General features: G+C 48.0%; 1 protein-coding gene across 1 annotated transcript in view; it reads right to left on the bottom strand.

Annotated features, from left to right (window-relative positions):
* Window positions 1-16457, bottom strand: part of RAD51B (RAD51 paralog B) — an 889743-nt gene that overhangs the window by 21105 nt on the left and 852181 nt on the right. Inside the window, exon 12 of the mRNA XM_077122815.1 lies at window positions 294-403. Within this exon, the coding sequence (XP_076978930.1) occupies window positions 337-403 (67 nt within the window). The 3' untranslated portion in view covers window positions 294-336. The remainder of the gene's footprint in view (window positions 1-293; window positions 404-16457) is intronic.

Genomic DNA, 16457 nt, shown 5'->3' with positions numbered 1-16457 from the left:
CTAAGGAGATGTATTTGAAGGGCTTGTCACAGTGCCTGGCATATAACAGATGCTCAATCAATGGTACTACCCATCATTACTAAACTCAGCTCCATGGCTTCCCATCCGAAGTAGTCACTCTTGAGGAGCTTTTTAGAAGCTAAGGTCTTTTGAGTTAAGGACTTAGCCAAGGCAACCAGAAAACCAGTTAATACATTACCTCCTTTAGCCTCTAGAGCAGATTCAGATGAGAAAATTTCCCTCACTTCCCTGCTTTTCCTGCCCTGTCAGCTCCTTTTCCCCAATCCCTTTACCTCTAGAAATCTGAGACGAAATCCTTGCTGAACTGGCAGACTTTCACCTTGCTCCAAGAGGCTCTTGAAATGGCCTAATGAGATCACTGCAGGTTCTGCCATGCCACCAACTATGAAAAAAATAAAAATAAATGATTCTCTGCTGGAGAATGGTGATGGGGGAATACATGTCCAGGACCTGCTACTGTAGAGGTCTCAAACCTCACAGCTGTTACAGTTTCTCTGGCTCAAAACTCATTGACCAGCCTGGATTCAAAATGGAAGCCGAATAGTCTGTACTTGTTCTAGGTACACCTGTACAGACTGCTGGAACCATTGCTTGGGACCTCAGGAACTATATTTTGGGAGAGAGCAACAACAATTTCATAGTTTTATTATTTTAAATAATGTCCAGTGGGCTGGGCAGGGTTTTGATGGCTGAGAGTTAAGACCTGTGTGGTCGATGGTGTTGTTAGTGAAGAAGTAGCTGCTCCTCACCCTCTGCTTGCTGGGGTTTGGATTGTACGTGTGGACAGGATAGTTGTTGGAGTCCCTTCTACAGGTGAATTAGTACCAAAAAAAAAAAAAAAGGCAGCCAGTGGAAATGGAAAATTGAGCTCAGCCCAGAAATATGTGCTGCACGTTCTTGGTTGCCAAGCTATGTAGAGGGAACAGAGTAGCAAAGTGAAGTTGAAGTCTTGATTTGTGAGCTGAACAGTGGCTCAGGAGCAGACATAGCTTGGGACATGGCATCTGGATGGTAGCCTGAAGCCTCCCCAAAACCTCAGGTTCCTGAAGGGAATCATTCGCTTCATTCATTCACTCAACAAATAAATGCTAAGCACTGTTCAAGCTGCAGGGACACATCAGTGAGCAAAGGCTCTGCTCTCCTGGAATTTTTTCCCAGTAGTAAAGACATAATAAACAGTAAACAAATATGCAACTGATGTATTATTTGGTGACAAATTTATGGAGAAAAATTGGGTAAAGGAGTTAGGAAGCCTTTGGATAGGGGTGGAGGTAGGGTGCTTCTTTATTTAAAGTGTCAGCAAAGACTTCTCGGAAAAGGGAAGAAGCCAGGCAGATATCTGGAGGAAGAACATTCCAGGCAGGGAGAACAGCAAGTGCAAAGACACTAAAGCAGAAGGTAGATGCCTGGTTTTCCAGAGGAAGAGTAAGGAGTCCAGTATGGGTAGAGAGGGGAAGAGAGTGAAAGGGGATAGCAAATGAGGGCAGAGAAGGAGAAGCCCAGATCATGTGGCCCTTACAGCCACTGTGAGGCCTCTGGATTGTACTGAGTAAGAAATAAACTACTGAAGGGTTCTGAGTGAAGGTGAGATATGAGCTGATTTATACAGATTGCCCTGGCTGCGGGGAGTTAACTATAAGCAGGTGAAGTAGGAAAAGGAGAATCTAGTAGGCAGCAATCCAGGTGAGGGATGATGGCACCCATGGTGGTTGAATTGGGTCCCCCAAGACGACATGTTCAGTTCCTAACTCTCGATCCTGTGACTGTGACCTTATTTAGAAATAGGGTCTTTGAAGATGTGATTAGTGAAGATGAGACCAAATTGGAGTGGAGGGGTCCCTAATTCAATGTGATTGGTATCCTTATAAGAAGGGGAAATTGAGCACCGACAGACACAGGAGAGATTGCCATTTGTTGACTGAGGCAGAGACTGAAGCCCAAAGACTGCTGGCAACCCAGCAGGACCTGGGAAGAGGTCAGGAAGCACCTTCTCTTACGGATTTTGAACTTCTAGCTTCCCAAATTACTTAAAATTTTAAATTTCTGTTGTTAAAAGCCATCAGTTTGTGGCACTTAGTTACAGCAGCTCTAGGAAACTCAGACAGTGTCTCACAGCCTGAGTTTGAATTCTAAGTGCCATCATATATCACCAATTTCACCTTGAATAAGTTATTTAATCTCTTTGTGTTTTTGTCTCTTTACCTGTAAAATAGGGTAGCACCTATTCTTCATAGGATTCTTCATAAAGTTGCTGTGGGGAGTGAATATGTCAATACATGCACAGTGCCTGGTATATGGTAAGAGCTCAATAAACATTAGCTATTATTAGGCTGATGGTGATGCTGGTAGAGCAGTGCAGGTTATTGGGAGATGGTAAGTCAAGATCTAGAGGTGTAAAAGGGTATCAGAATTGGGTCATCATCTAGGATATCAGTCATGGAAGCCAGGACCCACTGGGAGCCAGGGTCAGCTATGGGTCAGGGACAAGTGGACAGTTTAGGAATAGGTGAGAACAGGCTTGATAAGCCAGATCATGGGCAGTCCCTCCAGTGGCCATGTAATTGTCTGCAGTTGGGCAGTGGGGTCACCCTGGAAGTTATCTGGGTGAATCAGGAACCCCAGGCAAGGGAACCAGGAAATAAGGAGCTGGGCTCTTGGCTGAGCAAAAAGAAGGAACTCACTGAAGGGTCAGACTGAGGCAAGCGGTTGGTGAATAGGAACCACCCAACTGTAGGACAGCTCAAGAGCAAGTGATCAATGTTCGTATCTTATTTCAAGAATTTTCATAAGATTCCTGAAGACAAAGCTTCAGGACAAAAGACAAAAGACAGACAGCAGCAGTGCGGCTTCAGATAGAGGATGGCATGTGAGACGTGAAATCCAGGAGACAGTTGTGCAGGGCCCATGATGCAGGGTTGGGATTGATGTGTGTGAGAGAGACATATCAGCAATAAGTTGGAGAGGCTCAGGGAGACCAATAGACATTTAACAGAGACCACTACTATTTTTGGATTAGAGATAAAACCTCAAAGAATATTTTGAAGTGGATAACAAACATCCCTGTATCTAAACCAGAGGACACCAGAAACTGATGACTCGAGGTGAACATTTTTATATGGAGTATGAAATAGCTAAGTACCAGCCTCTGTAGGGGTATGTAAGCTAACAAATTCCTCCAGAATGGCATATTTTCTAATTCTCGGGCTCAGGCTTTATAGGTTTATTCTGATAAACAATGAGATAAAATTGATGCGCACTCTCTGTGTCTGCCTCTAGTAGCCCTTCTTCCCCTTCGAGACTTTTCACTCTTCTTTTTTCTCCATCCAACAAACTTGATTATCTGGCACTTGAGTGAGGACCTGAGGAGTCTTCTCAAAAAACAGCCAACCAACAACCAACCAACAGCTGATCAGCTAAATAGCCAACCAACAACCAACCAATCAAACAGCCAATGAACCAACAACCGACCAATGAACCAACACCCAACCAGCCAACTAGCAACCAACCAACCAACAACCGACATCCAAACTATATATTCTGCACCCTTCAATCACAATGTTGCTGGTATTCATGGCTCTCAGCCTGGCTCTCTTGCCTTAGCTTGTGTTGTCTCCTGTCCTATGTTCCAGCCTATTAGGGAAACTTGATGTTCCTTGACCATCCCTGCCTCTTAATTCTACCAGTGCTAGAGCCTCTTTCTGTAAGCGTCATTACAGTGTTTTATACACTTTGTTTACAGCAAAGGGTTGTCAGGCTTACTAGTTGGTGTGAAGTTTAAAAGAAATGATTCACATGGGAGTGTTTTGCAAACTGGAAAGCTAACATAAACATGAAGTAGTATGTGATTCTGTGTGTGTGTTTGTGAGAAAGAGAGAGAGAGAGAAAGAGAGAGAGAGAGGAAAAGAGGGAGGGAAGAGAGAGAGTGAGAGAGGATTCTGAATGTCTGACAGCTTTTCCTCTTGGGGCATTGACTGCAGTGCCTTAAACTATAGTTTCAAATATGTCATGCATCCCCTTACTAGATTTGAAGCTCCTTTGAAGGGAGGGTCCTGGACTTAAGTATTTGTCTTGGTAATCCCATAGTAAGAAGTTTAGGCAGAGGTAAAAGTGGGGATGGCGGGTGGGAGTGGTTACAACAAATGAATCAAAAGGTTGCCCTAGTTTCCAAAGGTACAGGCCCCACTCCCGGCTCAGCCACACCCCCCACACTTAGACCTCTTGATGACAGAACCTGACCTTGCTTTTGTCCTATCATCAAACAGTGTAAGGTGCTCAGTAAATAGCCGTTGGAAGCATTCTTTCAGTACTCTCCCCACTTCCAAACCTGGCTCCCCATAGACTTGTCTGATCCCAGACAATGCTGCCCTAAATTTGAAGGACGTTTGAAGAGAGTCTTCACTCTGTGTCCTCTCTAATCTCAGGCTTTCCAACAAGTCCTCCTATGCTCCTCTCCTGGCACTCCCTGTTCCTGCAGGTTGGGGGAATGGAAGCAGGACAGAGAACTGGAGGGCAGAGAACCTGGTATGAGCATCCAGTGCCCACTAGGGCAGGCTTGTCCTTCTCTCTAGTTAGCACAGCTTGTTCTGTTACTCTGGACCATTTTAGGTAAACAGGGGAAGAAAACAATGTCGACGGCTACAAAATGAACTCATCAGGAAAGGAATGTTATTGCCAAGAGTTCTCAGAGGGCAGGACAAACAAAGAAGGTGAAAACCTGTCTTTAATATCAGGCCCCAGTTCCCAATCAAGATTCCTTGGGGCCCTAGTCTAAGTAAAGGCCTGATGGCCCTTAAAGAAGGACATTTTCCACCTGCCCCTGTTCATTTTTCCAGGATTAGCTTGGCCTGTTCCCTCAGTTCCTGGGTTAGGAGCTCCCGATTGAAGACCAGTAGGAGGCAGAGGCTGCCGGGATTCAGGCTGCCGGACCCGGCTCCACGGCAAACCTGAGGGCCCGTGGCAGTGCTGGCTGCGGGCTGTGCCCTTTCAGCAGTGGCATTCCAGTCTCCAAGGAGGCTCGCACATCAACACAGGACCTTCGGCGTCTTGCCCTCTCGGCAGGCAGAGGTGTCCCATAGCAACAGGACCGGTGATCTGCATATGACAGCACATTGCATCTATTCAGGACTTTTCTTCCCCTTGCTTTCTTTCAAACAGGCTTGCCCTATATCCAAGTTCCCTGTGAGTCACACACAATGAAAACAGCAGTTGACAGGTTCCCTGCAACTCGTGAAATCTGAGTGCATCCAAGGGGAGAAAGAGAGTGCTCATTACTGAAACACAAAACGAGCCCCTTTCAAGGCACAGCTAGTTGGCCCTTCAGTTTGCCGCTGCTGACCCCGCTGCCCTTCTGAACACAATGAGCAGAGGGAGGAGAGGGAGAGAGAGGTCTTTGCTCCTTGGGTTGCCAATTGATCACCCTCCTAACCCCTATGGGGGCTTCTTTGCCCAAACAATTCAAGTGACAGAGGTCAGGGCTCCAGTCCGTTTCTCTGGGGAGACCTTAGCTCTGCCCATGGGGACTTTCCCAGGTAAAACAAAGACAAGCTCTAGAAGCCTTAAACAAACTCCTGCTGATGACGCAGAGGGGAAATGGAGAAAGGGGAATTAGTGGTGCCCAGAACCACAACACTGGGCCTCCGTCCTTTTATCCAACCAGACCCTAACACCCTTCACACATTCTGGGATTGGACCCCGCACAGCTGGAGCCTGGCCAGCCCTAAACTCCAACATGGCAGCCAAGTAGGGGGAAGAAGCTGCTCTTTAAATTTTGCCCACATAGATTATTAGCTAATTAATCTATCTTCTAATACCTGAAACTTCAGAAGAAGATTAGATTAAAGGAAGAAGAGAAAAATTATGAGGTAGGACAAAACAATTTGAGCTTCAGAAGAGAGTGGGCAAGGAACCATTGCCCATTCCCAAGGTTGCTTAGTAGAGCAAGAATTCCAGAGGGAGCCAACTACACTGCTTGAATGGTATGCCCAGGGCAACCCAGGTTAGTGCAGAGCGAAGATAGACCAGGATTCGAAGGCTTCCCCTCATCCAACCCACAGAAGGCCATGGGACGGCCAAGCAGGATGGGGTTCCAGTCTTCTTTCATTTCTGATTCCAAAAGCAGTAACTGAGGGCAAGCACACAATCCCATTGGGTCAGTGATCTAAGTTTATTTGGGGACCACAGACAATCATTTAACCTTTGAGCTTCAGGTTTTATCATAAGGAAACAAACCGCACTTGTTGTAAGTCTCTAAATTTACCACAAACTTTCATTTTCCCCTGCCTTTGGCCATGGCATGCCCTCCCCTGACTTGCCTACCTGGCACATTTGAGCTGATCCTTCAAGTGCATATCAAGTGCCATTCTTCATACATATTCATGTTTTAGCACTTTTCACATTGTATCATGGTGATCTGTTTTCTTCTTTTCTATATCGCAACACTATAATTTTTTTGAGGATAGGATCAGCCATTTAATTCATTTTGGCATCCCTGTCAATTGTCACCTAGAGGCTTTTCAATAACCATCTGAAAAATTAAACTGGGTCATGATAAGTTTATTTCTTTTCTAGGTCCTGGGTTGGGATGGAATACGATGTGAATGGGGCCCCTGATGGTGTGCAATATGGCACCCTGCACAAGAGGCGAATTCCAGCACCAGGAATTTCCCCTCTAGTTACAGAGACAGAGTTGACATGGAAGGGGGCAATCAGGTCACAGTTAAAGGTAGCCCTGCCTGTGGGTATAGTAGGTGTTCTAGTTTGCTAGCTGCCAGAATGCAACTTACCAGAGACACTGGATTGGCTTTTAATAAAAGGGGATTTATTTGGTTAGTTCTTCAGAGGAAAGGCAGCTAACTTTCATCTGAGGTTCTTTCTTAGGTGGGAAGGCACAGGATGGTCTCTGCTGGTCTTCTCTCCAGGCCCCTGGGTTCCAACAACTTTCCCTGGGGTGATTCCTTTCTGCATCTCAAAAGGCCTGGGCTGAGCTGCGAGTGCTGAGATGAGGTATGCGAACTGCTTGGGCTGTGCTACGTTGAGCTCTCTCATTTAAGCACCAGCCAATAAAGTCAAACGTTATTCACTGTAGCAGGCATGCCCCGAGTGGGGCGTAAGGAGTAACCGAGACGGGTAGTGTTTGAGTCTGAGAGGCTATAGACTGGCTCTGTGGCTTACACAAAATTTGGTCCCATGTTAGTTTCCTAATATCTAACAAATAGATACTTGTTTCTTTGTAGACAAAGGGCCAGATATACCCTCTCATTTATTCTCTGGGTTTTTAGTACAGAAGTCTAAGTGCTGAAGATGTGGTTTTCTTTATAAATTGCATCTTTGGAATCAGTCATTCAACAAATAGGTATAGACTCTGAGGACATGACAGCAAAGAAAATAAACATCCTTCCTTCCCTCATGGAGCTAACATTTTAGGAAGAACCCACATAGAGTTAATTTCTCTTCAGTATAGATAAGGGTGAGTCCTGGAACTGTTTAATCTGAAGAAGCCTGGAGAGAAAGGAGACAAAACAATGGAAGTTGTCCAAAATACAAGGGGTTAGTACCAAGAAGAGGAAGCAAGTTTCTTTTGTTCTAGAGTGATAGTCCTCAAGTTTCTACCCCAACATACCCACCCTCAGAAAGAATGGTTTGTGGCCAGGGTGGTACCAGGGAGGGAAGGGGAGAAGTGAGATGCCCCTAGGAAGACAAATGCCCTGTACCCTTCCCCAGCTGCATTGGGATAACTTGATGGGGTGAGACACAGAGGGGAGCAGTTGCTTCCCACGAACACATTCTCCAAAAAATAGCTTTGCTTTAAACAATATTTAAGAAGATAATATATTGACATGAAGAGGTTAAGACCATCATGGAAATATATTAAGGAGTGAAAGGTAAAAGAAGAGTCCATTTGTCCAATACGTAATCAAAACATTCGTGATCAGGTTATGGGATGTTGAGCAAATGGTGGAGAGGGAGGGTCGCCCCCTTCATGTACCTGCTTTGCCAGGTATTGAAATCCTGCCGTACTTCTGTCCAGTTCTTGAGAATTATTGCAAAATAAGGTCAATGAATCAAAGTCATAGAGTGTCAGATACCAGAATCCGAGGGCCCTCACCCGCCCCTCCCAGAACGCAGGGAAAAACCTCAGTGACAATTATGGGGTCCCACAGGCTGATTCTTCAAACCGGATCTTCATGGCCAGTGGCTTAGCAGTCAGAGGCATTTTAGAGGCCCCCGAACTTGAGAGGCCGGGACGTGGAGTGCCAAGGTCAAGAGAGAGACTTGCCTGGGATTACAACAACAGGAGGTTTGCACAAATACAAGCTTTACAATGATTATATGGATACTCTTTATATATGCCTATAGTTAAGCTAACTAAGATAGCCATTGTTGGTAGTTCTAAGTGTATTGTTTGTTTTCTTAAATTAAAGAAAAAAAAAAAAAAGAACAACAACACAAAAGGGTAGTGTAGAAACTCCAGAAAAGAAATGCCTGCTTCTGAGAGAGGGATAAGTTCTGTCTGCCCCTGGGTTATAAGGAGCCTCTTCTGGTTATTGAACAAATGACTCTATACCACCTTTTGCCCGAGGAAGCACAGCTGTCACAGGAGGCCCTTAGATTGGCCCTCGGTAGGGCAGTGTCCCTCGCAGCTGGGTCTGGTGTGGATGCTGCTGACCTCAAAGGGGTTTGCTTCCTTTAGAGCCACATCAAGGACTGGAATGAGAAAAGGGTCCTTGGAATTGATGGTAGTGAGGGATGGGACCACCTTTGTTTTGTACATGTGGGGGCATGTGGATTTTTCCTGTCCCTATTGTGTTTTCATGACTGAATGTAAAGCCTCTGAAAACCGTCATTGCAAATAGTCCTTGAGTGGCTGGAGCCTGGCCCAGGGCTGGGAGAGGTTGTGCTCACCAGTGGGAACCTGGTGGCTGGCATTAACGGCTTCCCCAGCCCCAGCCCCAACCCTGAAACTCTGGTTCCTGAGGTCCCTTCTACCACCCAGGCCCTGGGCTGTGACTGGAAATACCACCCAGCTCTCTCAGTGGAAGAGAGGCACCTGGAGGTCAAAATTTTATCCCCAAACCTTCTTTGTTCTTAAGGTTTTCCACTTCAGCTTCAACCCAACCTGATAACGTTGACCATGCCAAGCCTGAAATCCAGCCCTCTCTTAGGTTCTTGGAAGGGTGCCTTGGGGTGGTGGTAAACATGTGGGGAGACAGTAGGATTTCCACCCATCCTGTGGTTAAGGCTGCCGGGTGCTGCTCGTGGGAAGCTGATGAACTTTGCAGCCGTGAGTAAGACTCCTCCCTCAGGCCCGCGCCTGGCCTTGCCTCTGGGACGGCGGCACCCCTCACACACTTTCTCGAAGGCCTTCTCCACTCTGGCATGGCTCACCCAGGTCCAGGGGCCTCTTGTTAGCACAAAGTGCCACAGCAGGACTTAACACGGGCCATCCAGGCCTCTGCGGTGTGACCTCTCCTGAAAGGAGCCCAGCCGAGCCGTGGGCTGGTCCCCACAGATGGAAAAGGAGACGGGGGGCGTTGACAAGGGAAAAATGAGAGGCACGGAGATTGGATCCAGACAGATATTGGCCGCAGTGGGCCTTGCTTCAGCCATTCCCAACCATTCTCTGTAGGTCCTGAGGTTTACGTTTCCAGTGAAGAAAACTCGGGTCCCAAACCGATGATGGCCTGACTTTCCAACAAGACACAACTGCCCTTTTCTGCCCCAAACACCAGGCAGGGCAAATGCTATTAATAACCCCGACCTCTTGCCAGTCCGCCCAGGGTGTGCAGGGTTGGAGCCTGCTCCTCGGATGCGGCCAGCTGTTCTGAAACAGGTTTGAGAAAGTGATCTTTGGCATATAGTGAAAAGGGTATATGTGCATGTGGGGGTGGGGGGTGGGGGCCGAAGGGTGGGCGAGAGTTCTCTATTGGGGCCAATATTATTTTTAATTGCCAAGGGTCGGCTTGTGGCTGTAACTGAAGGCTGTAGAGTCCAGGTTGGTCAGGGATTGGAAACCAGCTTCCCGGGGAGGTAAGAAAGCATGGCCCGAGGACTGTTCATTACACCAAGCTGTCATTTCTCACGGAAAATCAGGTTATGCCTCATAGTTTATACAATCCTCTCGCCACCACCTCTCGCTTTCTTCCCCCATTTAAAAAAGGGAGCAGTGAATTTGAGCAATCTGGGAATTTTGGTTTCTGGCCCCCCCCTCCCCTGAAGCATGACCAATAGCCCGTTTTTCAAGCCAAATCTCACCCCTGCAGGCAGCTGTCAGGAAACCACAGAAGGTGCTTGAAGGAGCACAAGAAATAGCTGGTTCTAATCTGGAGGAAAAAAATGAATTAACAAGGCAGCTACTTATGGAAGAATGTTTTCTTTTCTTCAGCCTCGGCCTGCATATTTTCACAACATGTGTACTCTGTTACCTTGTCACTTCCCTGTTTTCCTTGGGTAAATAACTGGGCTCTGGACTGAGGGGAAAGAGGAAAGAAGGAGAGGGAGAAAGAGAGAAAGAAAAGAAAGAACGAATGAATGAACAAATGCACAGTTGGGGTCTCCCCAGGAAGGCCTGCCTATGGCCTGGCTGGAAGGGAAGCCCGAGCAATGCATTGAGGGTAAAACAGGCCCATTTCAAACCAAGCGTGGCCTGATCTGGACAGGGCTTTTCCTTGAACTCTCCAGATAGTGGTGTGGGAGTCAGAGAACGGAAGGAGAAAACTGCTCAGCTCAGCCTTGGGGTTGGCAGGCCCAGAGGCCGGGGGAAATAAAGAACTTTTCTCCCTTGCCAAGTCAAATGTGAACCCCTCTCTGAACCTGACAGAGTCAACAAGGCATACTGTGGTCTTTCTTCCAGCCTCTGCCTTCTGACCGGCCAGGGCAGTGGCCCGTTGAAAGGAGTTTGGTCACGGGGTGCCCAGTTGTGGAGCCCCCATGGGCTGATCCATGGGGCACAGGGGCAGGTCTTCTGCAGCAATCCATGCTCAGCATTTGGATTTGTAGGCAATGGCCTCTGTCTAGAAAATGCCCAGAGCTTTTTGGGTTACTGCCTTCCAGAGACGTTCAGTTCTTTGCAATTCTCTGGCCTTGCGTTCACCTTGTGACGTCTGGGCCACATGTTGGATGACTACAAACCGATTTAGTTGCATTACCGGGACACCCTTTAGTTATGCCATGTTGCTGAGAGTGCAGGGAGATGACTAGATTATGTGTGAACCACTGGTTAGACTGATAAATCAGGGTCTATTTTTTTATAAGCAGCTCTTATTTCCTTTACTTCCTCGCTGTTGATCATAGAACAGAGAACCAATGACAATATTGTTCCTAATATTGTACAGCATGTAGAAGGAGTTGGTTTACTCTGCTTCCCAACATCCTCATGGATTCTGCTTCTAGCTCACGTGGGGAAACTGAGGCAGGGTGTACACAGAGGCTGCGACCGGCAGAAAAATAGCAGAGGCGGAATTCAGCGGGCGCGGTCTGTGCTCCTCCGTGCGTGCATTTCCTTTCTCCATCTGCTCAGGTGCCTTTGATCCCAACCTTGAACTCGCTATCTCACATTGTAGATCACACAGCCTTCGTCAGGCAGAGGTTTGGAATTCAAAACCAGAGTTTTCAGTTGCAAAAGTCTGGCCCCCATCTGTTGAGCTGTTCTTTCAGTATCGCGGGGGGTGGAATCCCTCAGAACGGCTGGGTGATGGGTTGTGAGGATTGCCTGTCCTGAATCGGTGCTTGCAAGGTGTCAAGGGCTTTCGGAGGGAGAAAGAGGGAAAGCCAGAAGTTTTCTGGGAGCTGGGAGACAAGGACATTCATGGACTATCCAAAATATTCATGCAGTCTGGTTCTACGAAAGATGGCTTTGGAAGATGTCAGATGGGAAAGCTATGAGAACAAAGATGGTAGCTGATGCTCACGGAGCCCCCATGGCTATCAGAACTGCTGAAGGGCTTTGCACGTGTTACCGCACTAATCCTCTCAATAACCCTCTGAGATTGGTACTCTTGTCCTCCTTTTTCCAGATGAGGAAACTGAGGTACAGAGCTAGTAGTAAGTAGCTTGCATGAGGTCACTCAGAGAGACTAGCTAAATTGGGGACCCATCCCCAGATAGTCTGCCCTGGAGGGGAAAGCTGGAGGAGCTTGGGATTATAGAATTTAGTGGCATTCCCGCTATCTGGCTTGATTGCCTGTGCCCAGACCTGGAAGAAGTCTCCACTGGCAGCAGCAGATTTCGGTGTTTCCCTGGTCACCGTCTCACAGCAGTCCTTCCACATGGACCCCTGCCGCTGCTAGTCCCACAGCTACCAGGAGCTTCCCTTCCTCCACTCTCCTCCTTGGCCCCAAGCCCATCCTTCCTGATTTGTATTGGTCCTAGCTTGTACCTGGCACTTCCGGTCTTCGTTCCTCCTGGTCACCCCCTAAGCTCCTTGGGCAGTCTTTTGCAGAGAAGAGGCCCCATCTCAGCATGCCTGACTAAGGTTTAAGCCATATTTCTCCAAGGGTGGCCTCTAGACTGCCAAAGGCATCTCCTGGGGCGCTTCAAGAAGGCAGATTCTCAAGCTCTGATAGAGACCTGGCTAAGATTTTCAGCATTAGGGCTCACAATGTGCAGTATTGACAAGCTCCCCAGAGGATGCCGGTGCTCTCTAAATTCGACTCTTCTATAAATTAGGACATGTTGAATAAAAACCAGATGTGGCCAAAGAGAAATCAGCCAGCCTCAGGCTGAGTTCTGCTCTTGCCCCTTTGTGGCTGTGGAGGCGGGCATAGTGCAAACAGCTCTGAGTGCATTTGGGTACAGACGCCGGTGTTCTGAAAGGGGAGGCTGGGTGAAAGCAGGTGAGGAGCCTGGGTGAAAGGAGGTGAGGAGTGGCAGAGGGAGGTGTGGGAGGTTCGGCAATTTTCCCACCAGCCGTTAGGAACTCCTTCCTGGCTGGACAAAGACCTTGGCAGAAACATTGTCCAACGAAGGTGCCCAGGTACATTCTCTAGAACCCCATTTTAAAAGGCTGTTTTTTGCTGGGAACCCAGGGTCCCCTTTGTTGCCTGCTGGATGCTCCCAGTGGGCAGGGTGAGAGAGAATTACGTCCTAGGGCTTTCAGAAGGGAAAGCAAGCAGGCTTGAAAAGTGGAGCCAGCTGGGTGGAGATGGGAAGGGAGGGGGCAGCCTGGGGTGGAGAGGCAGGGTGGGGTGACAGCCATTTTCGTGCTGGCAAAGGTCACTTACCAAGTGGCTGAAGGGAGAGATGGGGCCTGAGACACCTATGAGACCCTAGATCCTTAATGAGAGACATCACATGCCACTGTGTCCAACAACTGAGGTTAAGACGTGATCAGTGTGGAGTTCAAGAAAATTAAAAATAAAATTCTTCCTAAAACGGAAAAAAGGAAGGGTTCTCCTCACCCCACCTCTCCAATAACTCCAAAACAACTGAACACAAGGTACTTTAAACTTGGTTCCTGGCAAGACCCCCAGTGAAAAGAATTCCTCAGTTCATCTGAAGGGAAAACAGTGCTACTTTTGTGACCACCTCTAACACCTGCTCATTTTCAGCAGAAGCAACTCAAATTAAAAATCTGATTATTTGCTGGAAAAGTGGGGCAAGGAGAGATGGAGAAGGGAAGAGGGGTTGAGCGGAGATATGACTTCAATCTCTGGAACTTTGAGCCTATGTGCCTACGTCTCGGTTTTCTCAGCCAGAACGAGGAAGGGAAGGAAGCTGTGCAGCCAGCAGGGTTGCTGCTCCATGGGGCAAGGGACTTTTGGGGGAGATGCACTGGGCCTCTGTCCATTTGCACACTCCCCACCCCTCCCCCCAGGGTCCAGCCTGCGGGCAAGTTCTGATATCCCTGGTGAATACAGAGCCTTTTCCACAAATCTCTTTGGTGGGAAAACTGTAGAAGAAGAATTAAGAGCAGCCTGGCTGGCTTCTTCCTTAGATTGAGACAATTAGGGCATTCCTCAGAATCGCGTCTGTGATCTGTATTTATGTAGCGTTTTTCACTATATAGCATTTATACCTGTTATGCAGCCGCGGACAATCAGCCTTTGACCTCCGGCCCATGGCAGAGCGGAAGGGAAGCTGAGTCCTCTTGTGGGAGTCTGGCTTGCAGCTGCCAGAGGCCCCATCCTGCCCCCCTTTCTTCCCCCCTCCCAACTGCTTCCCACTGAAACATTTGAAAGGTTACAAAGGCCCCTGTTCTGCCCCCAACCCGCCCCCTACTCCTCGGTGGAGAGGGCTGAGCCCAAGCCCGATCACCTGGCAATGAGGTGTCAAGAGATAATGATCCATCGCAGCCTCCTTGCCCCACTCCCTCCCAGCCTCGGAACAGGCTGCTTTGAGCTCTCAGAGTGGCATAAATTTATGGTTAGTGTGGATCTAGAGCAGAGGCCCCGCTGCTACAGAGTTTTTCTTCTTCTTTTTTTTTTTCGCTTTAATGGTACACAGGAGGAATTCTCTCTCCAACCCCCTGGAAACACTCACACATCTTTTAAAAATTTGCACCTTTTTTCAGGCTTGTTTCCTAGGGTGAGGGGGAGGCTAGGAAATGCCCAATAAATCATCTCTCTGTCCTCACTCAATTGGAAGGCAGGAAATGCAGAGAACAGTCTCTTTACATTTTCCACTTTGCATGTAACAAGAACTATCAGGACCTGTTCCTTTGAAGGCCGGGTCCCTCTGACAGGGGCATTAATTCTTGGGAGCCGCTGGAGTTTCTAGGGATCAGACCCGAAGGGGCAGGCGCATGTGGAATGTCGGCTGCCACCTTGACTGGCCCCTTTGATGGCGACTTCTTGTGGGCCTGCCATTTAAGGGGCTTGTCTGCAGGCCACTAAGATGTCTGTGTAGCATAAAAATAATCTAATCCCCATTTCTTGTCTTTAGGAGTGTACAATCTAGTTGGGGCAATAGCTGAGTCATGTACAGTGAGACATTGACCTCATATAAGACAGTTTATGAAAATTTATGAAATTTTATGAAAGTTTATGAAAATGTCCAAGGAGAGGTGGGGTTATCTGGGATGGGGAGGGACAGAAAACACTTCCTGGTGGCCAGCAAAGCCGTCTTAGAAGAGGGGAGAAGGCTCCAGGTCGAGGCTTAAAGTCTCGGTAGGGTTTGGGAAATAAAGAAAGAAGGAAGAACGGCATTGCCAAAGATGCTGGGGACTCCTGAGAACATTGTGGAATGGGAGACACCGTAGGGTGGGATCAGGAAGGCACGTGGCTCATTCAGGGGATGTGACGAGCCCAAGATGTAGTGAGAAGGCTGAGGTGCAGGTTCAGGGAAACAAGGCTGGAAAGGTAAGTGGGAGACTTTTGCTGGGACGCCTGGAGGGATGGAGAGTGACAATGAAATTTTGCTTATAACTTGCATAAACTGGTTGATCCTCCTGGGAATTGGCTTCCACAGGACTGGCAAAGAAATAATTCCAAATGCCTTAAGGCCTACTGTGATCTCTGCTGTAGGTTTTCTTGAAAGATGCATTTCACAGTGAACCTTTCCCTAAACCTCCAGGGACATTTTTCTCCTCAAGTTTCATATACTAAAATGATCTCTCAATCTCTTCCTTTCTCTCTTTCTCTTTCTAGCTACCCACCTCCCCCATCCCAGATAACCCCAATCCCAGAGTCCCTTCACTGAAATGCCCTCTCCTCTCTTCTGACCCTCCGTATGTCCCCACAACCTCCTTGCACTGGACATTCAGGGCTGGTGAACCTCTCTCCTCAAACTACTGTGGTCATCAGCTGGGTCTGCTTTTCTCCACATACCAGACCTCTGTATACCCTGAAGTTCAAATTCTGCTCTTGCTCTGGTTTTTAGAAACAATTTGGGAGGGAGTCGGCTGGATCCACAGGGTGGGAAAGTTTACGGGGGAGGCTGGAGACAAGGAGAGAAGATAGGAGGTTGTGGGTTCTGGGGATGGGGCCTGAGCAAGGTCCTGGAAGAAAGAGGCCCTAAAAGTAAGATAGGAAAGTCTGAGGGGCACCGGGATTGCTCGAGCAATGCTCTGGTTCAGATAGACTTTCCTGTTTGAGATCTGTCTGCCTCACCTGAGCATGGGACCTGTGAGTCTGTGTCAGTTTTGTTGAGCATAACTTCTCCACTTATGGCACTGTGCAGGTAGGCATTCAGTCCTGGTTCAATACTCTGTTACTGAATAAATGAATGTCAGGAGGAATGAATGTCTAAAAGCCCCAGCTGAAGAATAGGGGCCCTCCCCAAGGCCATGGCTGGTTAATGTTCCAGGAAACACCTGCAAAGCTGCCCATGCGGTGGGAACTCTGGCAGGTGGGTAGGAGGAAGCTTCGCTCCAGGTAGGCCCCTCACTCACCTGTCTCCAGATTCCTCATGTACTGGTCCCCACCTGGGAAGAATCACAGACTACACTGGAAAAGTCCTCAGAGATCATGAGTCTCCCCCCACTGTGTAGACAAGGAGGCCAT

This window comes from Tamandua tetradactyla, chromosome 12 (genome assembly GCF_023851605.1).
Source record: "Tamandua tetradactyla isolate mTamTet1 chromosome 12, mTamTet1.pri, whole genome shotgun sequence".
NCBI classification, from domain to species: Eukaryota; Metazoa; Chordata; class Mammalia; order Pilosa; family Myrmecophagidae; genus Tamandua; species Tamandua tetradactyla.
Note: the sequence above shows the minus strand (reverse complement) of the source record. Positions and strands in the feature narration are given on the sequence as shown.